The sequence below is a fragment of the Salmo salar genome, chromosome 21 (assembly GCF_965601325.2).
Source record: "Salmo salar chromosome 21, fSalSal1, whole genome shotgun sequence".
Classification (NCBI taxonomy): Eukaryota; Metazoa; Chordata; class Actinopteri; order Salmoniformes; family Salmonidae; genus Salmo; species Salmo salar.
The window spans coordinates 29,590,619-29,618,280 of NC_138311.1; the positions used below are offsets into that span (position 1 = coordinate 29,590,619).

At 43.2% G+C, this 27,662-nt stretch overlaps 1 protein-coding gene and 1 non-coding gene across 10 annotated transcripts in view; both read left to right on the forward strand.

The window, feature by feature from the left end:
- Window positions 1-27,211, forward strand: part of LOC106582115 (nectin-3) — a 51,876-nt gene extending 24,665 nt beyond the window's left edge. For 5 of the 9 annotated variants that reach the window (XM_045704640.2, XM_045704639.2, XM_045704644.2 and 2 more), the window contains exons 5-10: window positions 3,657-3,759; window positions 15,119-15,273; window positions 18,102-18,207; window positions 18,331-18,373; window positions 18,471-18,531; window positions 19,223-27,211. In XM_045704640.2, coding sequence (XP_045560596.1) covers window positions 3,657-3,759; window positions 15,119-15,273; window positions 18,102-18,207; window positions 18,331-18,373; window positions 18,471-18,497 — 434 coding nt within the window. In that variant the 3' untranslated portion in view covers window positions 18,498-18,531; window positions 19,223-27,211. Of the gene's footprint in view, window positions 1-3,656; window positions 3,760-7,796; window positions 8,157-15,118; window positions 17,274-18,101; window positions 18,208-18,330; window positions 18,374-18,470; window positions 18,532-19,222 lie in introns of those variants that run through there. The other 4 variants (XR_006761192.2, XR_006761191.2, XM_045704641.2 and 1 more) reach the window with 4 other exon arrangements.
- Window positions 6,246-6,321, forward strand: trnae-uuc (transfer RNA glutamic acid (anticodon UUC)). The gene has a single exon. It is a non-coding gene; the product is annotated as a tRNA-Glu (tRNA).
- Window positions 27,212-27,662: the final 451 nt, after the last annotated feature.

Genomic DNA, 27,662 nt, shown 5'->3' on the forward strand with positions numbered 1-27,662 from the left:
TAGGAAGTGTCACGGGACAGCTAAGATCCTCACTCTTCAATAAACAGAGACAAGAAGAACGACACCTTGTCAGACAGGCCACTTCCTGCATGAAATCTTCTCAGGTTTTTGCCTGCCATATGAGTTCTGTTATACTCACAGACACCATTCAAACAGTTTTAGAAACTTTAGGGTGTTTTCTATCCAAAGCCAATAATTATATGCATATTCTAGTTACTGGGCAGGAGTAGTAACCAGATTAAATCGGGTACGTTTTTTTATCCAGCCGTGAAAATACTGCCCCCTAGCCATAACAGGTTAACAAATCATGTCCAATCAATTGGATTTACCACAGGTGGACTCCAATCAAGTTGTAGAAACATCTCAAGGATGATCAATGGAACCAGGATGCTCCTGAACTCAATTTCGAGTCTCATAGCAAAGGGTCTGAATACTTATGTACAGTTGAAATTGGAAGTTTACATACACTTAGGTGGAAGTCATTAAAACTTGCTTTTCAACCACTCCACACATTTCTTGTTAACTTCTTGGGGCTATGTGGGACGCTAGCGTGCCACCCGTGGTGCACCCTATCAACAGCAGGTGCATTTCAAGAGCGGCAAATTTGAAACCAAATAAATGTCAAAATTCAAATTTTTCAAACATACAACTATCTTACACCCTTTGAAAGATAAACATCTCCTTAATCTAACCACGTTGTCCGATTTCAAAAAGGTTTTACGGCGAAAGCATAAAGTTAGATTATGTTAGGAGAGTACATTGACAATAGCTGTGTGTAATGTTTTGTCAATTCAAAGACAGGGTCACCAAAACCATAAAACCAGCTAAAATGATGCACTAACCTTTTACAATCTCCATCAGATGACACTCCTAGGACATTGTTAGACAATGCATGCATTTTTAGTTCTATCAAGTTCATATTTATATCCAAAAACAGTGTTTTACTATGGCATTGATGTTGAGGAAATCGTTTCCCTCCAATAACCGGCAGTCAAGTCAGCACCACAAATTAAATAATTAAAATTAGAAAACATTGGTAAAATATTATATTGTCATTTAAAGAATTATAGATTTACATCTCTTGAACGCAATCAACTTGCCAGATTTAAAAATAACCTTACTGGGAAATCACACTTTGCAATAATCTGAGCACTGCGCCCAGAAAAATATGCTTTGCTATACAGACAAACGGCCATGTTTGAGAGATCTAAAATCGAAAATACTATGTAAATAATCCATTACCTTTGATTCTCTTCATCAGATGTCACTTCCCGGAATCCCAGGTCCATAACGAATGTAGTTTTGTTCAAAAAAGCTCATCATTTATATCCAAAAAGATCCGTGTTGTTAGCACATGATCTAAGCCAGCCGGACTTCTCGTCATGAACGAGGGGAAAAAATATATTTACGTTCGTTCAAACATGTCAAACGTTGTATAGCATAAATCATTAGGGCCTTTTTAACCAGAACATGAATAATATTCAAGGTGGACGAATGCATTCTCTTTTAAAACGTTTTGGAACGAGGGTACCCAACATGACCTCGCGCGCCAGAGTCTAATCGGCCATCACCATTCCAAGGCTCTTGTTCGGTCAGATCTCATAGTAGAAGATTCAAAACACTTTGTAAAGGCTGGTGACATCTAGTGGAAGCAATAGGAAGTGCCAAAACATTAATCAGCCCCTGTGTGTTTCAATGGCATAGGCTTAAAGGTAATTCAACACATCAGGTATCCACTTCCTGTCAGAAAATGTCTCAGGGTTTTGCCTGCCAAATGAGTTCTGTTATACTCACAGACACCATTCAAACAGTTTTAGAAACTTTAGGGTGTTTTCTATCCATATATAATAAGTATATGCATATTCTAGTTACTGGGTAGGATTAGTAACCAGATTAAATCGGGTACGTTTTTTTATCCAGCTGTGAAAATACTGCCCCCTAGCCCCAACAGGTTAACAAACTATAGTTTTGGCAAGTCGGTTAGGACATCTACTTTGTGCATGACACAAGTAATTTTTCCAACAATTGTTTACAGACAGATTATTTCATTTATAATTCACTGTATCACAATTCCAGTTGGTCAGAAGTGTACATGCACTAAGTTGACTGTGCCTTTAAACAGCTTGGAAAATTCCAGAAAATTATGTTATGGCTTTAGAAGCTTCTGATAGGTTAATTGACATCATTTGAGTCAATTGGAGGTGTCCCTGTGGATGTATTTCAAGGCCTACCTTCAAACTCAGTGCCTCTTTGCTTGACATCATGGGAAAATCAAAAGAAATCAGCCAAGACCTCAGAAAAACAATTGTAGACCTCCACAAGTCTGGCTCATCCTTGGGAGCAATTTCCAAACGCCTGAAGGTACCACGTTCATCTGTACAAACAATAGCATGCAAGTATAAACACCATGGGACCATGCAGCCGGCATACCACTCAGGAAGGAGACGTGTTCTGTCTCCTAGAGATGGACGTTCTTTTTGCGCGAAAAGTGCAAATCAATCCCAGAACAACAGCAAAGGACCTTGTGAAGATGCTGGAGGAAACGGGTACAAAAGTATCTATATCCACAGTAAAACGAGTCCTATATCGACATAACCTGAAAGGCCGCTCAGCAAGAAAGAAGCCACTGCTCCAAAACCACCATAAAAAAGCCAGACTACGGTTTGCAACTGCACATGGGGCCAAAGATGTTACTTTTTGGAGAAATGTCTTCTGGTCTGATGAAACAAAAATACAACTGTTTGGCCATAATGACCATCGTTATGTTTAGAAGAAAAAGGGGGAGGCTTGCAAGCCGAAGAACACCATCCCAACCGTGAAGCACAGGGGTGGCAGCATCATGTTGTGGGGGTGCTTTGCTGCAGGAGGGACTGGTGCACTTCACAAAATAGATGGCATCATGAGGCAGGAAAATTATGTGGATATATTGAAGCAACATCTCAAGACATCAGTCAGGAAGTTAAAGCTTGTTCGCAAATGGGTCTTCCAAATGGACAATGACCCCAAGCATACTTCCAAAGTTGTGGCAAAATGGCTTAAGGACAACAAAGTCAAGGTATTGGAGTGGCCATCAAAAAGCCCTGACCTCAATCCTATAGAAAATATGTGGGAACAACTGAATAAGCGTGTGCGTGCAAGGAGGCCTACAAACCTGACTCAGTTAACCCAGCTCTGTCAGGAGGAATGAGCCAAAATTCACCCAACTTATTGTGGGAAGCTTGTGGAAGGCTACCTGAAACGTTTGACCCAAGTTAAACAATTTAAAGGCAATGCTACCAAATACTAATTGAGTGTATATAAACTTCTGACCCACTGGGAATGTGATGAAAGAAATCATTCTCTACTATTATTCTGACATTTCACATTCTTAAAATAAAAAAGACAGGGAATTTTTACTAGGATTAAATGTCAGGAATTGTGAAAAACTGAGTTTAAATGTATTTGGCTAAGGTGTATGTAAACTTCCGACTTCAACTTTAAATAAGGCATCCCTGTCTCACCGCACGGCCCTGTGGAAAGAAATGTGTGTGTTGCCATTTTTAAACGCACACTTGTTTGTGCATACGGATTTTGTAATGTGTGTTTTTTTCCCCCAACACAACTTTCCATCAATTTGTATAACAGACACTCATGCCTCTCTCCCTCCCTCTCCATAGATCCACCTCAGACAGTGAACATCACTCTTAGTGAGGCCTCCCCAGCCACAGTGTTCCTATGTGTAGCAGACAGCAACCCAAAAGCCATCTACACCTGGACCAGGTAGCCTATGCTTTCACACACCTACAGTGCCTTTAGAAGGTATTCAGAACCCTTGACTTATTCCACATTTTGTTGTTACAGCATGAATTCAAAATTGATTAAATTGATTTATTTTCTTCTGCACACAATACCCCATAATGAAAATGAAATGCATAAATATCTTATTTATTTAAGTTTTTCCACCCCTGAGTCAATACATGTTAGAATCACCTTCGGCAGTAATTAAAGCTTTGAGTCTTTCTGGGTTAAGTATCTAAGAGCTTTTCACACCTGGATCGTGCAGCATTTGCCCATTTATTGTTTTACAAATTGTTTAAGCTCTCAAATTGGTTATGTATCATTGCTAGACAACTATTTTCAAGTCTGGCCATAGATTTTCAAGTAGATTTAAGTCAAAACTGTAACTTGGCCACTCAACGACATTCACTGTCTTCTTGGTAAGTAACTCTAGTGTAGATTTGGCCTTGTGTTTGAGGTAATTGTGCTGCTGAAGGATTAATTAATCTCCCAGTGTTTGGTGGAAAGCACACTGAACCAGGTTTTCCTCTAGGATTTAGCCTGTGCTTAGCTCTATTCGGTTTCTTTTTTATACAGTCCTTAATGATTACAAGCATACTCATAACATGATGCAGCCACAACTCTGCTTAAAATGCATGTTTTGGAATATTTGAATATTTGTATTCTGTATAGACTTCCTTCTTTTCACTCTGTCAATTAGGTTTGTATTGTAGAGTAACTACAATGTTGTTGATCCATCTCCTATCACAGACATTAAGCTATGTAACTGTTGTAAAGTCCCCATTGGCCTCATGATGAAATCCGTGAGCGGTTTCCTTACTCTCCGGCAACGAAGATAGGAAGGACGCCTGTATCTTTAATAAAAATATCAATAAATGGTGTGGGGGGGGGGGGTAGATCAGCTTTAATATCGAAGATAAATTGTAGCTTCCATCAATATAATTATCTAAATTTTCAATCCCCCATGTATTTTTTTTGTATGTGTATATAGATATATTCTGTACATACTCATTCCAGGGTTTTTCTTTATTTTTACAATGTTCTGCATTGTAGAAAGTAGTGAAGACATCAAAACTTTGAAATAACACATATGGAATTGTGTAGTAACCAAAAAAGTGTTAAACAAATCAAAATACATTTTAGATTTGAGGTTCTTCAAAGTAGCCACCCTTTGCCTTGATGACTGCTTTGCACACTCTTGCAATCCAATATTTATTTTTTCATTTCATGCTGTTGGTGGTAAGTGCATTTGATTTAGCGGCCCTGGCGTTGAGAAGGCAAAGTGTTCCCATTTTGAACTATTTAATATGTCTGAAGGTAAAACTCTGCCTACCAAGCAAGTCCAGGGAGTAAATCAAGTGCACCTATAGGCGTACCCCTGGCCATTCAGATCACCGTGTCTGCAGTTTCCTCACGCCTTAGACTGTAAAAAGAAGCCTCGAACACACAGCAAAATTGATCATGTGAGATTTCAAAACTTTTAAAACCATGACTAGAGAGAGACTCAACGAATACAGCAAAGAGCTGCTGTTTTTGAGTATGGACATATTTAAGTTGTTATTCATTGACCCCAACATATACATTCCTTATACATGTAAAGTAATCAATAAGTTTTAGAATGATAACATGAATAAGTATATTTCAAGCTAGAATACAACAGTCCCTCTTTTTTGAATAGTAGCTCTATACTGTTCAAAATGATATAAACTTTGAAATTACTTATAAATGAACAGAAGAGAAAACATGATTAATATTCTCAATTGATTTGTATGTTTACACCTCCAAGACTTATGGCCTCTGACTATGTAGTCTTCTTCCATGGCTTTAGGCCCTGGTCTCAAACTTATAATCACACTATACACACTCTTACCCCCCACCCCCCTATCTGCCATTACCCCTCCTGTTGTACAACTGATAAAGAATTTCAGCTGGAGCTTGTGACTTTCTCTTCCTCCTTCGGGTTCCTAAGAGAGTGATAGCAAAAGTCTTGAAATGAACAAGAAAACACAAAATATAACAAGTATTAGTAATGCGTTAAGCTATGCATATTGATATATAGCAAAAACCGAAGTTTGATAACATGACGATTGCCACCTCCCTTAGCCTGACTCTATACCTTCAGGATACTGTTCTGCTGGGGTCCACAAAAATGAAAGCCCTAAGAAAAAAAAACATGCTTTCACCCTGTCTTCCCCGTCAGTTAGCAGGTGTTCCCACGCCATATCACCCTCACTTCGCCCTCTATTTGCATGCTATGTGCAGTTGACTAATATAATACTAATACAAACCCTTCCCCCTCCTGAGTCTAGGATGTGCAATGAATCTCTGTGGCTAGGCAGGTGGTGTTATTGTCCCATCCCAAGTCTTGAACCTTTGGTACTCCCCCACACATCTCCCGGTCTTCTTATCAGTCAGGAGAAGCTTTTGGTCGCATCTGGCTCTGGACTTTGTTACGGGATTGCCCGTGTGGTCCCGTGTGGCTCAGTTGGTAGAGCATGGTGTTTTCAACGCCAGGGTTGTGGGTTCGATTCCCACGGGGGACCAGTACGGGGGGAAAAAATGTATGAAATGTATGCATTCACTACTGTAAGTCGCTCTGGATAAGAACGTCTGCTAAATGACTAAAATGTAATGTAAAAATGGAACACGGTCATTCTGACTATTGTGGACAGATTCAGCAAGTTCGCCCACTTTGTACCCATCTCCAAGCTTCCCTCTGCCTCCGAGACGTCCGAGATCCTGGTTCGGGAGGTTTTCAGGGTCCACGGGTTGCCCAGTGACATTGTTTCCGACCGTGGTCCTCAGTTTACCTCTGCTGTCTGGAAATCCTTCTGTTTGGCCATTGGAGCTACAGTCAGTCTGACATCTGGATTTCACCCCCAATCTAATGGTCAGGCGGAGAGAGCCAACCAGAAGATGGAATCCACGCTGCGCTGCCTTGTCTCGTCCAACCCCGCCTCTTGGGCCTCTCAGTTGCCGTGGGTCGAGTATGCCCATAATACTCTCCCTACATCTGCTACTGGGATGTCTCCCTTCCAGTGCCTGTATGGTTACCAACCTCCCTTGTTTCCTTCTCAGGAGAAGGATCTCGCGGTACCCTCGATCCAGGCCCACATTCGTCGTTGCCACCGGACCTGGCATAGGGCCAGAAAGGCTCTCCTTAGAGTTTCTGACCGTTATCAGCTCCAGGCGAATCGTCGCCGGATTCCAGCTCCAGTTTATGCTATTGGAGATAAGGTATGGTTGGCTACACGGGATCTTCCTCTGCGGACGGAATCAAGGAAACTGTCACCTAAGTTCATTGGTCCGTTTGTGGTGGAGAGGGTGATTAATCCCGTTGTAGTTCGACTTAAGTTGCCTAGAACTCTGAGTCCACCCCACCTTTCATGTCTCCTGCCTCAAGCCTGTGCACCTCAGTCCTCTGCTACCGCCTCCTCCTCCTCCGCCTCGGATGATCGGAGGTGGTCCAGTCTACACGGTGCGCCGCATTATGGATGCCAGACAGCGGGGTCGGCGTTTTCAGTATCTCGTGGACTGGGAGGGGTATGGTCCTGAGGAGAGGAGTTGGATTCCTCGGCATCAAATCCTGGACAATTCCCTCCTTACTGACTTCTACCGCCTCTACCGCCTCCATCCTGGCGCTCCGGGTTGTCCGCCCGGTGGCGTTCGTCGGAAGGGGGGGTACTGTCAGGAATCCCGCTTCCTTAGTCTGTTTCTGCCTGAGATGACTGTTTTTGTTTGAGTGTTGTCTAAGGTTCCTGAACGCACCCTGTCTGGTTGCCAGGCAACGAGGTTAGGCAGGATATCTATTTATTACCCGCACCTGCATCTCATCAACCTTCTGCACACCTGGTCCTGATCTTCACCTCTTCTTAAACCCTGAGCTGACATCCATTCCCTGCCGGATCGTTCGCAACGAACAGTATGTTGTGCCAGCGTATCAGCCTCATGTTTCCTGAGCTAGTTTTGTTGTTTTGTGCTTGTTACTGGTTACTCACTCCCATTTACTCTGTCTACAGTCATTCTCCCGGAACATTCAACTCCCTTGCCTGGCCGTCGGTGGATACAGTGACTTCATTGGATCAACCCATTTACTCTCATCAACTCACCTCCGCTGCCGCTCCGTCTCCTGGATCACTCAAATTACACATCAAGACTACCAATAAATACTCACCTTCATTTTACTCACCTTGTCCTGGTCTGCTTCTGGGTTCTGTCTTAGAGAATCGTGACACAGATGTTGCACAATCCAGGTGTGGAAATGTCTTAGAGACTTGCCCAGAAAGAATCACATCTGTAGTCCTTGTCGAAGGTGGTCTACAAAGTATTAACTGAGATTTCTCTTTCCATTTCAATAAATGTGCAAAAATTTCCCCAAACATGTTTTCACTTTGTCATTATGGGGGTGTGTAGATGGGTGAAAACATTTTTTTCATCGATTTTGAATTCAGGCTGTAACACAACAAATGTGGAATAAGTCAAGCGGGGTATGAACACTTTCTGAAGGCACTGTAATAATAAAAGTTATTGGCAAATCAGCCAATGCCTTCATGGTCCTCTTCCTTAACATCCTAATCTGCTATGAGTCTGACCTCATCAGAGCTGTCAGCGGCCGCCTCCTAGAGACTGCAGTAGGCAAGCGTACCCGCCTTCTTCTCTATCCATCTCTACCACTACAAAATATATAACATTATACTGTATACTGTAATTAGTTGCCTTGTTTCATAAATCCATAACACATTACTATAAAAACTTTTTTGTCATTAAAGGGCTATAGACTAACCAGAATGATTTACAGCAAACCATTTCACACTTGTCTAGATAGGTTCATCCTTCACATGGATGTGTGGTGGGTGATCATGATGGATAAGTCATCAGCTGATCATGGACAGTGATAGGATGTCATATTTTGTGTTTGTTCCACTATCTAACTAAATTAGGATTTAGTAATTGTAGTCATCTAGCTAGCGAACTACCTAAGTACAATAGTAGAAAAACCATATCAGAAAACCTGATGGATAGCTAGACATCTTTTACATGGTAGCTAGCTATATTCAGAGATTTCTTTTCTACAGTATTCACAACATAGACACAATTACAATATTTTATAGAATAACATTTCATCAATTACATGTGGAAAAATGTATTTGTGTGAAAATTAGCAAGCCAGCAGCAGGTGACACAATGTGAATTCTCTCCTCGCCTTCCCTCTCCCTACTGTTAGCTTTGAGCTATCATTGTCTAGCTGGCTAGGTTTAGGATATTTACTAGCCAAAACCAGTGACAAACTCGGCTATGCTATCGACATATGGCAGTACATAACTTGCTTATTTTGCCAGCTAGAAAGAAATGGCCACAAATTAATTCAGAATCAGAGGGAGGATAGATAGCTAGCTAGAGCAATAGCTAACGCTACCTGCTGCCTCTTCAAGCAGCATTGCAACTAACATTATTCAGCGCTGCAAATACAGACCTTTTTATCAAAATGATTTAGTCTTTCAAGTGACATTATTGATAAAACATGTCATAACCAATTTGACAACTTTCTTACCTCAACTGATCCACCAGGTTTCCATTTTGAAGCTATCACCTACTGGGGCAATTAGGCTAATGGAGGATTTGCTCCGTGACTTTTAATTGAAGTAAAAAAAAAAATCCCAAACATAAATCCCTAAACATATTATCTATTTTTAGCTCATGTTGTCAAGTGTAAATGGCAGTTTTCAGAAATAAAATCTGTGATTGGACGGTAGTGTTGTTAAGGCTTTAAACAATCAAACTTTATTCCGAAATTAGAATGCTCTGGCTGGAAAGGGTTTTAAATATGAACATGAACTTTCTAGCGACCAACTGTCATTAAGTTACAGGAAAATGCATAGTAACCTCTTAACAGTGCAGCTCTTGATTGTCACAAGCGCTTGCAAAGATTGTAGAACTGGGAGTGGACAAATGAGATGCTCAACCTTTATCAACAAAGCTATAAAACCACTTAATTTGGTACAACACTTCCACTAACGGTTGGCACAAATGCAACAGATTTGTTGTCCCGAAATATGAAAATGAGCCCATGCCAGCACATTCCCCGATCAACATTTCAAACTGCAGTAAATGTAAGGTAAATAAGTCATTTTCAAAAATAACACCTGATTTCAACTGTAAAAATACAATATTTTTACTGCAACTCGGTAGCTTGTAACTTTCTGTCAAATTACAGGTAATTTTTAAGTGTGTGCCATTAGGACATCTGATGTATCCCATAAGTATAACTGTAGAACCTGTCATTTGTTCTACCTGGAATAAGAGAGTTCAAATGGGTTCCCCTACCTACAGGTACAAAAAAAAGGGTTCTATGTAGTGATGTTAGGTTTGATACCGAAGCTCTGAGGCATGTGCCGAAATCGCTAAGCAGCTAACATTCGAAGCAGTGTACAGATGCGTATCACTTTATCACAAGTATGCCGATGACGTCCAAAGCTTAGTTGGATCACGTGCTTTTTCAAAATGTGAGATCCCGCTGATTTCGCAATAGTTCCAGTGCTTTCATCGATTCCAAGCTGCTTTCAAACACCAACCTCTACTGGACACCGTACTTACAAATATTGTAAGGATTTTGTACATGTAGTTTCACCTGACCGGTAGTTTAGCAGGTAGAGTAGGGAACTATGGAACATTGAGGGTATGTGGTCGAATCCCCTTGAAGGCATACTACACTGCTCCAAAAAATAAAGGGAACACTTAAACAACACAATGTAACTCCAAGTCAATCACACTTCTGTGAAATCAAACTGTACACTTAGGAAGCAACACTGATTGACAATAAATTTCACATGCTGTTGTGCAAATGGTATAGACAACATGTGGAAATTATAGGCGATTAGCAAGACACCCCCAATAAAGGAGTGGTTCTGCAGGTGGGGACCACAGACCACTTCTCAGTTCCTATGCTTCCTGGCTGATGTTTTGGTCACTTTTGAATGCTGGCGGTGCTTTCACTCTAGTGGTAGCATGAGACGGAGTCTACAACCCACACAAGTGGCTCAGGTAGTGCAGCTCATCCAGGATGGCACATCAATGCGAGCTGTGGCAAGAAGGTTTGCAATATCTGTCAGCATAGTGTCCAGAGCATGGAGGCGCTACCAGGAGACAGGCAGTACATCAAGAGACGTGGAGGAGGCCGTAGCAGGGCAACAACACAGCAGCAGGACCGCTACCTCCGCCTTTGTGCAAGGAGGAGCAGGAGGAGCACTGCCAGAGCCCTGCAAAATGACCTCCAGCAGGCCACAAATGTGCATGAGTCTGCTCAAACGGTCAGAAACAGACTCCATGAGGGTGGTATAGGGCCCGACGTCCACAGGTGGGGGTTGTGCTTACAGCCCAACACCGTGCAGGACGTTTGGCATTTGCCAGAGAACACCAAGATTGGCAAATTCGCCACTGGCGCCCTGTGCTCTTCACAGATGAAGCAGGTTCACACTGAGCACATGTGACAGACGTGACAGAGTCTGGAGACGCCGTGGAGAACATTCTGCTGCCTGCAACATCCTCCAGCATGACCGGTTTGGCGGTGGGTCAGTCATGGTGTGGGGTGGCATTTCTTTGGGGGGCCGCACAGCCCTCCATGTGCTCGCCAGAGGTAGCCTGACTGCCATTAGGTACCGAGATGAGATCCTCAGACCCCTTGTGAGACCATATGCTGGTGCGGTTGGCCCTGGGTTCCTCCTAATGCAAGACAATGCTAGACCTCATGTGGCTGGAATGTGTCAGCAGTTCCTGAAAGAGGAAGGCATTGATGCTATGGACTGGCCCGCCCGTTCCCCAGACCTGAATCCAATTGAGCACATCTGGGACATCATGTCTCGCTCCATCCACCAACGCCACGTTGCACCACAGACTGTCCAGGAGTTGGCGGATGCTTTAGTCCAGGTCTGGGAGGAGATCCCTCAGGAGACCATCCGCCACCTCATCAGGAGCATGCCCAGGCGTTTTAGGGAGGTCATACAGGCATGTGGAGGCCACACACAATACTGAGCCTCATTTTGACTTGTTTTAAGGACCTTACATCAAAGTTGGATCAGCCTGTAGTGTGGTTTTCCTATTTAATTTTGAGTGTGACTCCAAATCCAGACCTCCATGGGTTGATAAATTGGATTTCCATTGATTATTTTTGTGTGATTTTGTTGTCAGCACATTCAACTATGTAAAGAAAAAAGTATTTAATAAGATTATTTCTTTCATTCAGATCTAGGATGTGTTGTTTAAGTGTTCCCTTTATTTTTTTGAGCAGTATATTTTGAAAATTGTTCTAACCACACTGCACTGTTGTTCAATTATTTTGTTTTATTTAGTATAGTATAAGCTTCTGTCTTAAGCATCCTAAATAATGGCATATATTCCATTCTGAATGCATATTGTGGTTGAATAAAAGTTCAAATTATTGGATATTGCCACTCAGACTGGATTCCAATAGGAATTAGACATCACTTTGCAAGCCAGAGTAATGTGACTTGATGCTGGTTTTGCAGATGACCAGTATATGCTGGTACACTGCTGACCAGCATTGAAAAATCAACCAAGGCTGGTCACCAGCGAAAACACAACCAAGGCTTCGCTCTCTCTCTCTCTCATCTTCTGTCTTATCATCTCTCCCTTCTGCTAAATCATTCTCCCTCCTGTCCCCTGATTCTGCCTCTTCGACCCTACTCTCCTCCCATTCCGCATCCTATTGACTCACACTGTCACCTTTCCTCCCGGCTGGCTCGGCCCTCCACTCCTGCTCCGTGGCTGAGTGACTCATTGTGAGCTTACAGAACAGGGCTGTTGGCAGCTGTGCGAAAATGGAAGAAAACTACATTTCCATGGGACCAATCATCCTTTCACTCACTCATCTCTACCTTTTCGCTGCTTGAGCCACTTTCTATCACTCTCAATTTCAAGCCTCTTATTCCTCCACCCCCTCTGCGGATGACTTTATCAACAACTTTTAAAACCACTTTGAAAAGAAAGTTATTGACATCCGTTCCTCATTCACTCAGCCTATTGAGTCCACTGGTCCCACTCACACAAAAATACCCTTGACCTCTTTCTCCAGAGGAAATCCTGCGACTAATGAAGTCTAGCCGCCTGACAACCTGCCCGCTCGACCCCATCTCCCTTCCCCAGACCATCTCTGGAGACCTTCTCCCATTCCTGACCACTAGCTGCGTCCCCTCTGACTTCAATATGTCCCAAGTCACTCCCCTCCTCAAGAAACCAATCCCTTGACCCCTCCTCAATCCCCTTTATTTTATTTCCAAAACTTGAGCACGATGTCTCTTACCAACTCTCTCACTATCTCTCTCAGAACAATCTTCTTGACCATTACCAGTCAGGATTCAATACTCCGCCTCCCGAGTGGCGCAGTGGTCTAAGCCACTGCATCGCAGTGCTAGCTGTGCCACTAGAAATTCTGGGTTCGAGTCCAGGCTCTGTCGCAGTCGGTCGTGACCATGAGACAAATGGGGCGGCGCTCCGTTGGCCCAGCGTCGCCCGGGTTAGGAGAGGGTTTGGCCGGCAGGCATGTCCTTGTCCCATCGCGCACTAGCGACTCCTGTGGCGGGCTGGGCGTAGTGCACGCTGAAACGGTCGCCAGATGTACTGTGTTTCCTCCAACACATTGGTGCGGCTGGCTTCCGGGTTAAGTGGGCATTGTGTTAAGAAGCAGTGCGGCTTGGTTGTGTTGTGTTTCGGAGGACGTACGGCTCTCGACCTTCACCTTTCCCGAGTCCGTATGGGAGAGTTGCAGCGATGAGACAAGACTGTAACTACCAATTGGATATCATGAAATTGGGGAGAAAAGGGGGAAAAAATAAATAAAAAAAGGAAAAGGAAAATAAAGGATTCAATACTGGTCTTCTCTGTGTCACGGAGGCTCTCCGCACTGCCAAAGCTGACTCTCTCCTCTGTTCTCATCCTCATAGATCTTTCGACTGCCTTTGACACCCTCTCAGGGCTGGGTGTCTAGGGCTCTGCATACTTTTGGATTGCATCCTACCTGGCAGGCCGCTTCTACCAAGTGGCGTAGAGACGATCTGTGTCTGCACCACATACTCTCACTACTAGTGTCCCCCAGGGCTCGGTTCTAGGCCCTCTTCTCTCTATACACAAAAAATTACTCGGCTCCATCATATTCTAACATGGTCTCTCCTGTCATTGCTTTGTGGATGACACCTACTTTTTCCCTTCCCCCTTCTGACACCCAGGTGGCGACACGCATTTGACAGATATCTCAGCTTGGAATTTCATCCCACCACCTCGACAAGACGGAGCTGATCTTCCTCCAGGGGAAGGTCTGCCCACTCCAAGACCTCTCCATCACGATTGACAACTCCACGGTGTCCCCCTCCCAGAGTGCAAAGAACATTGGGATGAACCTGGAGAACATAAAGACAACATCGTTCTCTGCGAATATCAAAGCAGTGACTCGCACCTGCAGGTTCATGCTCTACAACATCCGTAGAGTATGACTCTACCTCATACAGGAAGCGGTGCAGGTCCTAATCCAGGCACTTGTCATCACCCGTCTGGACTACAGCAAGTCGCTGTTGGCTGGCCTCTCTGCTTGTGCCATCAAACCCCTGCAACTTATCCAGAAGGCTGCAACCCACCTGGTGTTCAACCCGCTCCTCCGCACACTCCACTGGCATCCAGTCTAAGCTCGCATCCACTACAAGACCATGGTACTTGTCTATGGGGCAGCAACAGGAACTGCCCCTCCCTACCTTCAGGCTATGCTCAAACCCTACACCCCAACCATATTACTCCGTTCTTCCTACATCTGTTATTTTGGCCCTCCCACCCCTACAGGAGGGCAGCTCCCGTTCATCCCAGTCAAAGCTCTTCTCTGTCATGGCACCCCAGTGATGGAACCAGCTTCCCTCTGAAGCCTATGTTCCAAAAACATCTGAAGCCCTACCTCTTCAAAGTGTATTCTAAATAATCCCACAACACCCCCACCTCCCCTTTCCTCCAAAAAATGTGTTTGGTGAACTAACACTCACACTTGACTTTCTTTCCCCCCCCCCCGTACTAGCGCTGTGTTTACTCAATCTACTTTATTGAGGAAAAATGTGCTTACTATGACTGTGATATGTGGTTGTCCCACCTCACTATTTTAGGATGAATACACTTAGTCGCTCTGGATGAGAGTGTCTGCTAAATGGTTAAAATGTAAGTGTCAACAGCAAAAACAAAGGCTTTTTACTAGCTAAAACACAATGAAGGCTGCTCACCAGCCTATGCTTGTCTGCTGTTTTTTTCAGCAGGGTCAGCCCTTCTCCTCACCCTCTCTCTCTCTCTCCCCCAGAGTGGGCCAGCCATGGCCTCAGTCTGCAGTGAGAGCAGAGGGAGACACACTGCACCTCATCAGCCTCAGCTCTGAGCTGAATGGCCTCTACACCTGTGAGGCCTCCAATCCTTACGGACGAGCAACTGGCTCTCAATATGTGCATGTTGTCTCCAGTAAGGACACCTGAGAGAGAAAAAATAAAAATACACACACACATTGTGGCGGATGAATCAGAATTAGTTGGGTAACATAGTTAATTAAGATGTCTTATCTGCATAATATGCTTATATGATATACTTGTTATTAGAATGTATCCCTTTGGACTCTGGTGTTGGCAGTTGCACTTCTTCCCACAGTTGGGGCTCAGTCACCTGGGGCCCAGAGAGGGGAGAGCAGGCTTGTCTTTCACATGTCTCTGGTGCTATGCAGAATATCAGAAAGGGAAGAGGACAGGAGGGAACATTGTCTTCATATGTGAATGTGTCTTTACCTATTCTAAACCATGTGAAGGGATGGCGTGATTAATGGGGAACCAATTACTGGTTTCCACAATGTTTGTGTGCCAGTTACTCTCTCCTTTGGTCTTGGGGGATGTGTGTTGTAGTGTCTGGAGTTGACAATTGATTTGTGCCATTGGTCGAGTTGGTGTTTTTGTGCTAGGAGTAACAGGAACGAGATAGGAACCTCGTCTTAGGGACCAAACTGAATGATAATTGATAGCGAATGCTATCTGGCTACGGGATACTCCTTTCTCATTTAAAAAGTCTCACCTTGTGACCCATTCTATGTATCTGATGTTCGTCATGTAGGTTGAAAGGGGTGTATCTTGGCTATAAAAGACCTTTGTACTTTTGTCTCGCCACTCTCAACGGATCATTAGAAATGGTGAATCGTTGACAAGTCATTGCTATTGCAAGCTCTCATTGTTAAAGATTTAGTTTAAGTATAATTCTGACTTGTGTGATAAGTTTGTCTCTCCTCATTTTATAGTAAAGGAATGAACCACCACAACATGCAGGCACACATACACAATTCATGATGGTTTCTTTACTGGCTGCTTATACTTGAATTGTTATATTAGGGCCAATTATGTGAAATGTGATGTAGCATGTATGTATACCAAAGTTGAGCAAGATGCTCACTTATATTTCACTGCGTGTGTTAGTATCAGACGTATGGCCTCAAATCTTTTTCTACAGGAAAGTTTAAAAACTAAGATTGTCATGATTAGGGCTGTTACGGTGACCGTATTACCGGCACAACGGCGGTCACGAGTCATGATGGCAGTCAAATTCCATGTGACCGTTCAGTCACGGTAGTTAGACTTCTCCAAGCTCTGATGCTGCTGATGGACATTATTAGCCTACCAAACTTGCTAACTGCCTGGTACTCAGCACAATTGTCCCTCTAATCACTCAGACATCAATGCAATTCTAATTTAAAAATGAATCAAACACTTCATGAGAGCCCATGAGCTCATGTTTGCGCAACATTTCTATAGGCTATGCAATTGCGTGAGAAAACAGTGATGGCCTGTATTAAAAAGAGGATCCCATCAGCTTTCTATAGGCTAGGGCTACTATATTTTATTTATTTATGTATCAACTTTCCTAATATTAAGCACATCTTTACTACAGGAGTATAGCCTACCTGGCTGGCATGAAAATGAATCACGGGAAAAGCTTCCGCCATTGTTTCGATACAGGTGCATGATAATGGTCCATTCTAAATTAAAACAAATTTCACATATATTATTTAGTATATGTAAAGGCGAGATTAAATCAAGAATTGTCTGATGGGTGACAATATTAGCCTATCATTTGTGAATGATGCCCAGCTTGTGTGCAGTAAGACACTCATTTTGCGACCTTTTTCAAATCATAGTTTCACACCTCATGTAGCCTAGCACATAGACCTATATGTTTTGATAAGGTTTGTATCACAACTAAAGTGGCAAAATAATTTCTTAAAATTAAGTACATTTTTCACCATAAAAATGCACCTTATAATTTGTTTTATATTTTTATTTTACCAGGCAAGTCAGTTAAGGGGCAGAAGGACAGATTTTTACCTTGTCAGCTCAGGGATTTGATCTTGCAACTTTTCGGTTACTATTCCAATGCTCTAACCACTAGACTACCTGCCGCCCCAATAAAAGCTTTACATACATAAATCGCATTTGTGGTCACTTAAGAATGGTGTTTTCCCGCTAATGGAACATTCACGCTTATAGCCTTATAGCGCTTATAATGTGAAGAAATAGCCTAATAGTTTATCAACATTTTAAGCTTAAACGTTCAGATCTGTTGTGTCAGCCACATTGCTTAAAAAAATATTTTTTTTATGCTAGTGGTTGTATTAATTTGGGATCTATCCCATCCTACAACTGTCCTAGACTATGTTTTGGAATATTTATTTCTTGCACAGAATAGGTAAACTTACAAGTTATCAACTGGCAGCTTCATTAAATAGTACACACAAAACACCAGTCTCAACGTCAACAGTGAAGAGATGACTCCGGGATGCTGGCCTTCTAGGCAGAGTTGCGAAGAAAAAGCCATATCTCAGACTGGCAATTAAAAAGAAAAGATTAAGATGGGCAAAGGAACACAGACACTGGACAGTGGAACTCTGCCTAGAAGGCCAGCATCCCAGAGTCGCCTCTTCACTGTTGACATTGAGACTGGTGTTTTGTGGGTGGCTTTTAGGCTATGTCTGGAAACCAGGAGATGCTAAATGTGTTAATGCCAATTAACGTCAATTACCGTGAGACCGGCAGTTTTTTGCTTGACAATCACAAGCTGAAGAAATTTCATGACTGCCACAGCCCTAGTCATGATACACACTTTTAGCTTATTGCATATGTACACATATAACGTTCTAGCATTATCTCTTTGCTTACAGGAAAGTGTTTGCATTAGCGCTACGATGATTGCTAGGGCATGTATTGTAGTTGTAAATGCAGCCTGTTTATATTAACTGTATCCCCCTCTCCTCACAGATACATCTGCTGCCTGTTGGGTTCTACTTGTCATTATATTTCTGATTGTTGTTGCTGCAGCTGCTGGACTCATATGGTACCGGTGGAAAAACGGAAAATGTCTTTGGTAACGTCAGCTTCTCAAAATCAAGCACTGAGTTTTGCATAGTGAAAAATGTATTTATATTGAATTATCATACATTGATTTTGCTTTCAAATCCATGTTCACTTTTTCTGGATAATATCCCAGGAGTTCATTCATGGGCGATCACCAGTTCGAGGCACAATCACAGGTATGTGACTATGTTACAGGCCATCATTGTTGCGTGACTAACCTATCTCAGCCACTTTTTGCTCTGTAATAATACTGTTAAAATGTCTAATGACAAGGTTGAGGAAGATGAAGCTGGGGTGTAAACCAAGAGGGCAGATAAGGAAGAAGTATCATAAGGTAGGGTACATACCCTTTTATTCTTTTTTTTTTTGAAACACATTTGAAATGTTATTCCCCTAAAAAAATGTAAAGGTCTATTTATTGTGTTGGCTTGAAGAAGTCGCCAGACAGGCTGAGAGCAAATGCCATAAGAATCTTAGATGTGTAGGCTCGGCCCTAATTTATGTGTTCTCTGTCACTTGGAATTGTATTGCAAATGGTCCAGGAACACAAGGAAAGGACAATGCCCAAGGACTAGTCAGCCCTTCCCCCTTTGAGGGGCCAAAATGTATCTCTGTTACAGTATCCAGAGGACTGACTATTGAATGTGTGATAGAATAATTCCATAGTATCCATTTTTGGTATCTATCTAAAACTTCTTCACCGAGGATAACTTTAATGTTATCTATGTGGCTGTATGTTCTCTGTGGTAACTTGTATCTGTACAGGGTTAACTTTAAATTACTCTATGCATAGAGTTGTGTGGTCCTCTCAGAAATTATATCTTATTTACATTGGTCTTAGATTGGTCTTAGATGCTGTGACACCCTGTTGAGATTGGTCCTTGGTGGTCAGGTTACACTGTAAACTTGGTATTGTTTGATTGGTCGGTGGTTTTGGGTTGACAAGGTTACACCTTCAGATGTTATAAATGTTCTCTCTTGTCCTGTTGATGGGGAAGGTTGTATGATCAATTCTCATTTCCTAGGCTTCAAGGCATCTCCATGTTAGCATCACCTACTGGTATGGCTACTGCTCAGCATCCGACCGCAAGGCGCTTCAAATGGTAGTGCGTACGGACCAATACATCACTGGGCCCAAGCTTTCTCCCATCCAGGACTGCTATACCAGACGGTGTCCGAGGAAGGCCCTAAATATTGTCAGACTCCATCCATCCCAGTCATAGTTTGTTCTCTCTGCTACCGCACGGCAAGCTGTATCGACCAAGTATAGGTAAAAAAGACTCCTTAACAGCTTCAATCCATAAGACTGTTGAACAGTTAATCAAATGGCTACCCAGACTATTTTGTATTGACCACCCCCCTCCTTTTTTTACGCTTCAACAAGTTACTGAGTAAAGGGTCTGAATACTTATGTAAATGTGATATTTCCGTTTGTTTTTTATACATGTGCAAAAAATTATAAAAGCCTGTTTTTGCTTTGTCAACATGGGGTATTGTGTGTAAATTGAGGGGGGAAACTACAGTATGTAATCCATTTTAAAATAAGGATGTAACAGAATGTGGAAAAAGTCAAGGGGTCTGAATACTTGTGTGTGTGTGTGTGTGTGTGTGTGTGTGTGTGTGTGTGTGTGTGTGTGTGTGTGTGTGTGTGTGTGTGTGTGTGTGTGTGTGTGTGTGTGTGTGTGTGTGTGTGTGTGTGTGTGTGTTATTTATTTCACCTTTATTTAACCAGGTAGGCTAGTTGAGAACAAGTTCTCATTTGCAACTGCGACCTGGCCAAGATATAGCAAAGCAGTTCGACACATACAACAACACAGAATTACACATGGTATAAACAAACATACAATCAATAAAAAAAAATCTATATACAGCATGTGTAAATGGGGTAGGATAAGAGAGGTAAAGCAATAAATAGGCCATAGTGGCGAAGTAATTACAATATAGCCATTAAACACCGGAATTGTAGGGTGTGCAGAAGTTGAATGTGCAAGTAGAGATACTGGGGTGCAAAGGAGCAAGATAAATAAATAAATACAGTATGGGGATGAGGTAGATTGGATGGGCTATTTACAGATGAGCTATGTACAGGTGCAGTGATTTGTGAGCTGCTCTGACAGCTGGTGCTTAAAGCTAATGAGGGAGGTAAGAGTCTCCAGCTTCAGAGATTTTTGCAGTTCGTTCCAGTCATTGGCAGCAGAGAACTGGAAGGAGAGGCGGCCAAAGGAAGAATTGGCTTTGGGGGTGACCAGTGAGATATACCTGCTGGAGCGCGTGCTACGGGTGGATGCTGCTATGGTGACCAGTGACCTGAGATAAGGTGGGGCTTTACCTAGCAGAGACTTGTAGATGACCAGGAGCCAGTGGGTTTGGCGACGAGTATGAAGCGAGGGCCAGCCAACAAGAGCATACAGGTCACAGTGGTGGGTAGTATATGGGGCTTTGGTGACAAAACGGATGGCACTGTGATAGACTGCATCCACTTTGTTGAGTAGTGTTGGAGGCTATTTTGTAAATGACATTGCCGAATTCAAGGATCAGTAGGATGGTCAGTTTTACGAGGGTATGTTTGGCAGCATGAGTGAAGGATGCTTTGTTGCGAAATAGGAAGCTGATTCTAGATTTAATTTTGGATTGGAGATGTTTTAATGTGAGTCTGGAAGGAGAGTTTACAGTCTAACCAGACACCTAGGTATTTGTAGTTGTCCACATATTCTAAGTCAGAACCGTCCAGAGTAGTGATGCTGGATGGGTGGGCAGGTGCGGGCAGCGAATGATTGAAGAGCATGCATTTAGTTTTACTTGCATTTAAGAGCAGTTGGAGGCTACGGAAGGAGAGTTGTATGGCATTGAAGCTCATCTGGAGGTTAGTTAACACAGTGTCCAAAGAAGGGCCAGAGGTATACAGAATGGTGTCATCTACGTAGAGGTGGATCAAATAATCACCAGCAGCATGAGCGACATCATTGATGTATACAGAGAAGAAAGTCGGCCCGAGAATTGAACCCTGTGGCACCCCCATAGAGACTGACAGAGGTCCGGACAACAGGCCCTCCAATTTGACGTGCTGAACTCTATCGGAGAAGTAGTTGGTGAACCAAGCGAGGCAATCATTTGAGAAACCAAGGCTGTTGAGTCTGCCAATAAGAATGTTGTGATTGACAGAGTCGAAAGCCTTAGCCAGGTCGATGAATACGGCTGCACAGTAATGTCTCTTATCGATGGCGGTTATGATATAATTTAGGACCTTGAGCGGGGCTGAGGTGCACCCATGACCAGCTCTGAAACCAGATTGCATAGCGGAGAAGATACGGTGAGATTCGAAATGGTCGGTGATCTGTTTGTTAACTTGGCTTTCAAAGACCTTAGGAAGGCAGAGTAGAATAGATATAGATCTGTAGCAGTTTGGGTCTAGAGTGTCTCCCCCTTTGAAGAGGGGGATGACCGCGGCAGCTTTCCAATCTATGGGAATCTCAGACGATACGAAAGAGAGGTTGAACAGGCTAGTAATAGGGGTTGCAACAATTTCTGCAGATAATTTTAGAAAGAGAGGGTCCAGATTGTCTAGCCCAGCTGATTTGTATGGGTCCAGAATTTGCAGCTCTTTAAGAACATCAGCTATCTGGATTTGGGTGAAGGAGAAGTGGGGGGGGTTTGGGCGAGTTGCTGTGGGGAGCGCAGGGCTGTTGACCGGGGTAGGGGTAGCCAGGTGGAAAGCATGGCCAGCCGTAGAAAAATGCTTTTTGAAATTCTCAATTATTGTGGATTTATCGGTAGTGACAGTGTTTCCTAGCCTCAGTGCAGTGGGCAGCTGGGAGGAGGTGCTCTTATTCTCCATGGACTTTAGTGTCCCAGAACTTTTTTGAGTTTGTACTACATGATGCAAATTTCTGTTTGAAAAAGATAGCCTTTGCTTTCCTAACTGCCTGTGTATATTTGTTCCTAATTTCCCTGAAAAGTTTCTTATCACGGGGGTTATTTGATGCTAATGCAGAACGCCACAGGATGTTTTTCTGTTGGTCAAGGGCATACAGGTCTGGAGTGAACCAAGGGCTATATCTATTCTCGGTTCTAAAATTATGATTGGAGCATGCTTATTTAAGATGGTGAGGAAGGCACTTTTAAAGAATAACCAGGCATCCTCTACTAACGGGATGAGGTCTCTCATTCCAGGATACCCCGACCAGGTCGATTAGAAAGGCCTGTTCGCTGAAGTGTTTTAGGGAGCATTTGACAGAGATGAGGGGTGGTCATTTGACCGCAGACCCATTACGGATGCAGGCAATGAGGCAGTGATCGCCGAGATCTTGGTTGAAAACAGCAGAGATGTGTTTGGAGGGCGAGTTATTTAGGATGATATCTATGAGGGTGCCCGTCTTTACGGATTTGGGGTTGTACCTGGTAGGTTCATCGATAATTTGTGTGAGATTGAGGGCATCAAGCTTAGATTGTAGGATGGCCGGGGTGTTAAGCATGTCCCAGTTTAGGTCACCTAGCAGCACGAGCTCAGAAGATAGATGGGGGGCAATTAATTCACATATGGTGTCCAGGGCACAGCTGGGGGCAGAGGGTGGTCTATAGCAAGCGGCAACGGTGAGAGACTTGTTTCTGGAAGTTGAAGCTCGAATTGTTTGGGTACCGACCTGGATAGTAAGACAGAACTCTGCAGGCTATCTCTGCAGTAGATTGCAACACCGCCCCCTTTGGCAGTTCTATCTTGGCGGAAAATGTTATAGTTAGGGATGGACATTTTGGGTTTTTTGGTGGTTTTCCTAAGCCAGGATTCAGTCACGGCTAAGACATCCGGGTTGGCAGAATGTGCTAAAGCAGTGAATAAAGCAAACTTAGGGAGTAGGCTTTTAACGTTAACATGCGTGAAACCAAGGCTTTTACGGTTACAGAAGTCAACAAATGAGAGAGCACATGGGGAGTAGGAGTGGAGCTAGGCACTGCAGGTCCTGGATTAACCTCTACATCATCAGAGGAGAAGTAGGAGAAGGGTACGGCTAAAGGCTATAAGAACTGGCCGTCTAGCACATTCGGAACAGAGAGTAAAGGGAGCAGGTTTCTGAGCACGATAGCATAGATTCAAGGCATAATGTACAGACAAAGGTATGGTAGGAAGGGAGTACATTGGAGGTAAACCTAGGCATTGAGTAATGATGAGAGAGATATAGTCTCTAGAGACGTTTAAACCAGGTGATGTCATCGCTTATGTGGGAGGTGGAACAACATGGTTGGTTAAGGTATATTGAGCAGGGCTAGAGGCTCTACAGTGAAATAAGACAGTAATCACTAACCAGCACAGTAATGGACAAGGCATATTGATATTAGGGAGAGGCATGCGTAGCCAAGTGATTGTATGGGTCCAGTGAGGGGTCGGGCTGGCTGGGGACATGTTGATTCAGACAGTTAGCAGGCCGGGGCTAGCAGTTAGCAGGCCGGGGCTAGCAGTTAGCAGGCCGGGGCTAGCAGTTAGCAGCCCGGGGCTAGCAGTTAGCAGGCCGGGGCTAGCAGTTAGCAGGCCGGGGCTAGCAGTTTGCAGGCCGGGGCTAGCAGTTTGCAGGCCGGGGCTAGCAAGCTAACATAAGGGCCTTAGATCGATGTCACGATGGGGGAAAGTCTGTTTTTGCCTCCTCGTGCGGTGACGTTGATAGACCAATCGTGGAATTACTAGGGTTCCAAGTAGCAGAGGGGTCCAAGTCCAATTGGCAAAATGGGTATAATGGTTCAAGAAACTGGTCGATGGATCAGCTGTCCAATATGCTCTAGATAGCTAGCAGGCCGCGGTTAGCAGAATGGGCCTTCAGGGGACGTCGCGCCTGAGGGGCCTGTTGGGATCCTCGGGCAGATTATGTCGGTATTCCAGTCGTGAAGGATCGGCAGGGTTCCGTGCCCCGTGCCGGCAGTAGAAGGGGTCCGGATATTGTAGCCGAGGAGTGGGCTTCAGGAGTAGCCCAGGAGCCCTAGCTGGGAGATGGGTCTAGTATGGGCTAGCTCCAGGCTAGTTGGTGCTAGCTCCGGGACGGAAACGTTAGCCAGAAGTAGTCAACCCAGGTTGCGGTTAGCTAGCTGCCATGATCCAGATGAAAAGGTTCAGAGTTTGCGGTAGTAATCCGGGGATATGGAGAGAAAAATAGGTCCGGTATGCTCTGGTTTGCTCTAGTAACCGAAAGGTTACAAGATCGGATCCCCGAGCTGACAAGGTACAAATCTGTCGTTCTGCCCCTGAACAAGGCAGTTAACCCACTGTTCCTAGGCCGTCATTGAAAATAAGAATTTGTTCTTAACTGACTTGCCTAGTTAAATAAAAAAATATAAATATATGTGTGTATATATATGGATGTGTATGTATGTATGTATGTATGTATGTATGTATGTGTGTGTATATATGTGTGTGTGTATGTATATATATATATATATATATATATATATATATATATATATATATATACATATACATACATACATACATACATACATACATACATACATACATACATACAGTGGGGAGAACAAGTATTTGATACACTGCCGATTTTGCAGGTTTTCCTACTTACAAAGCATGTAGAGGTCTGTAATTTTTATCATAGGTACTCTTCAACTGTGAGAGACGGAATCTAAAACAAAAATCCAGAAAATCACATTGTATGATTTTTTAAGTAATTCATTTGCATTTTATTGCATGACATAAGTATTTGATCACCTACCAACCTGTAAGAATTCCGGCTCTCACAGACCTGTTAGTTATTCTTTAAGAAGCCCTCCTGTTCTCCACTCATTACCTGTATTAACTGCACCTGTTTGAACTCGTTACCTGTATTAAAAGTCACCTGTCCACACTCTCAATCAAACAGACTCCAACCTTTCCACAATGGCCAAGACCAGAGAGCTGTGTAAGGACATCAGGGATAAAATTGTAGACCTGCACAAGGCTGGGATGGGCTACAGGACAATAGGCAAGCAGCTTGGTGTGAAGGCAACAACTGTTGGTGCAATTATTAGAAAATGGAAGAAGTTCAAGATGACGGTCAATCACCCTCGGTCTGGGGCTCCATGCAAGATCTCACCTCGTGGGGCATCAATGATCATGAGGAAGGTGAGGGATCAGCCCAGAACTACATGGCAGGACCTGGTCAATGACCTGAAGAGAGCTGGGACCACAGTCTCAAAGAAAACCATTAGTAACACACTACGCCGTCATGGATTAAAATCCTGCAGCGCACGCAAGGTCCCCCTGCTCAAGCCAGCGCATGTCCAGGCCCGTCTGAAGTTTGCCAATGACCATCTGGATGATCCAGAGGAGGAATGGGAGAAGGTCATGTGGTCTGATGAGACAAAAATAGAGCTTTTTGGTCTAAACTCCACTCGCCGTGTTTGGAGGAAGAAGAAGGATGAGTACAACCCCAAGAACACCATCCCAACCGTGAAGCATGGAGGTGGAAACATCATTCTTTGGGGATGTTTTTCTGCAAAGGGGACAGGACGACTGCACCGTATTGAGGGGAGGATGGATGGGGCCATGTATTGCGAGATCTTGGCCAATAACCTCCTTCCCTCAGTAAGAGCATTGAAGATGGGTCGTGGCTGGGTCTTCCAGCATGACAACGTCCCGAAACACACAGCCAGGGCAACTAAGGAGTGGCTCCGTAAGAAGCATCTCAAGGTCCTGGAGTGGCCTAGCCAGTCTCCAGACCTGAACCCAATAGAAAATCTTTGGAGGGAGCTGAAAGTCCATATGGCCCAGCGACAGCCCCGAAACCTGAAGGATCTGGAGAAGGTCTGTATGGAGGAGTGGACCAAAATCCCTGCTGCAGTGTGTGCAAACCTGGCCAAGAACTACAGGAACCGTATGATCTCTGTAATTGCAAACAAAGGTTTCTGTACCAAATATTAAGATCTGCTTTTCTGATGTACCAAATACTTATGTCATGCAATAAAATGCAAATTAATTACTTAAAAATCATACAATGTGATTTTCTGGATTTTTGTTTTAGATTCCGTCTCACAGTTGAAGTGTACCTATGATAAAAATTACAGACCTCTACATGCTTTGTAAGTAGGAAAATCTGCAAAATCGTCAGTGTATCAAATACTTGTTCTCCCCACTGTGTGTGTATATATGTATGTATGTATGTATGTATGTATGTATGTATGTATGTGGACATTTCAAACAAGGACATTTCTAAGTGACCCCAAATGGTAGTGTACATGTATACACATACACACACATACATACACACATTTACACAAAATATATATATTGTGTATGTGTATACATGTACACTACCATTTGGGGTCACTTAGAAATGTCCTTGTTTTTGAAAGAAAAGCACATTTTTGTGTCCATTAAAATAACATCAAATTGATCAAAAATACAGTGTAGACATTGTTAATGTTGTAAATGACTATTGTAGCTGGAAACGGCAGATTTTTTTAAATGGAATATCTACATAGGCGTACAGAGGCCCAGTACCAGCAACCATCACTCCTGTGTTCCAGTGGCACGTTGTGTTCACTAATCCAGGTTTATAATTTTAAATGGCTAATTGATCTGCACAACGCATCACCGGAGGCAAACTACCTGCCCTCCAGGACACCTACACCACTGATGTCACAGGAAGGCCAAAAAGATAATCAAGGACAACAACCACCCGAGCCACTGCCTGTTCATCCCGCTATCATCCAGAAAGCGAGGACAGTACAGGTGCATCAAAGCTGGGACTGAGAGACTGAAAAACAGCTTCTATCTCAAGGCCATCAGACTGTTAAACAGCCATCACCAACATAGAGAGGCTGCTGCCAACATAGGCTCAAATCTCTGGCCACTTAAATAAACGGACTTAATAAAAGGTATCACTAGTCACTTTAAATAACGGAACTTTAATAATGTTTACATGTCCTACATTACTCATATGTATATACTGTTCTATATCATCTACTGCATCTTGTATTTCGCTAACCATTCTGCTAACCATGTGTATGTGACCAATAAAATATTTGAAATATAAAATATATTTTGATTTGTTTAACACATTTTTGGTTACTACATGATTCCATATGTGTTATTTCATAGTTGATGTCTTCACTATTATTCTACAATGTAGATAATAGTACAAAAATAAAGAAAATCCCTTGAATGAGTAGGTGTCCAAACTTTTGACTGGTGCTGTGTACATACATATACACTACCGGTCGAAAGTTTTAGAACACCTACTCATTCAAGGGTTTTTCTTTATTTTACTATTTTCTACATTGTAGAATGTTTTGTTATTAATTTGTGTCACATATCACTTTGCAAACAATGTAAAAAAAAAAAAACATGCATACAAACAGTCTCTTTCTTGAGTAAAGCAGCAATGCAGGTGTTTCAGCTTAACTCAGTACTTTCTGTGGTGGAGGGGCAGACCAGCGTAAGGGGAAGTTAGACCACTAATTATGCTTTTGGGTTCCAAGGCGCTACTGTGT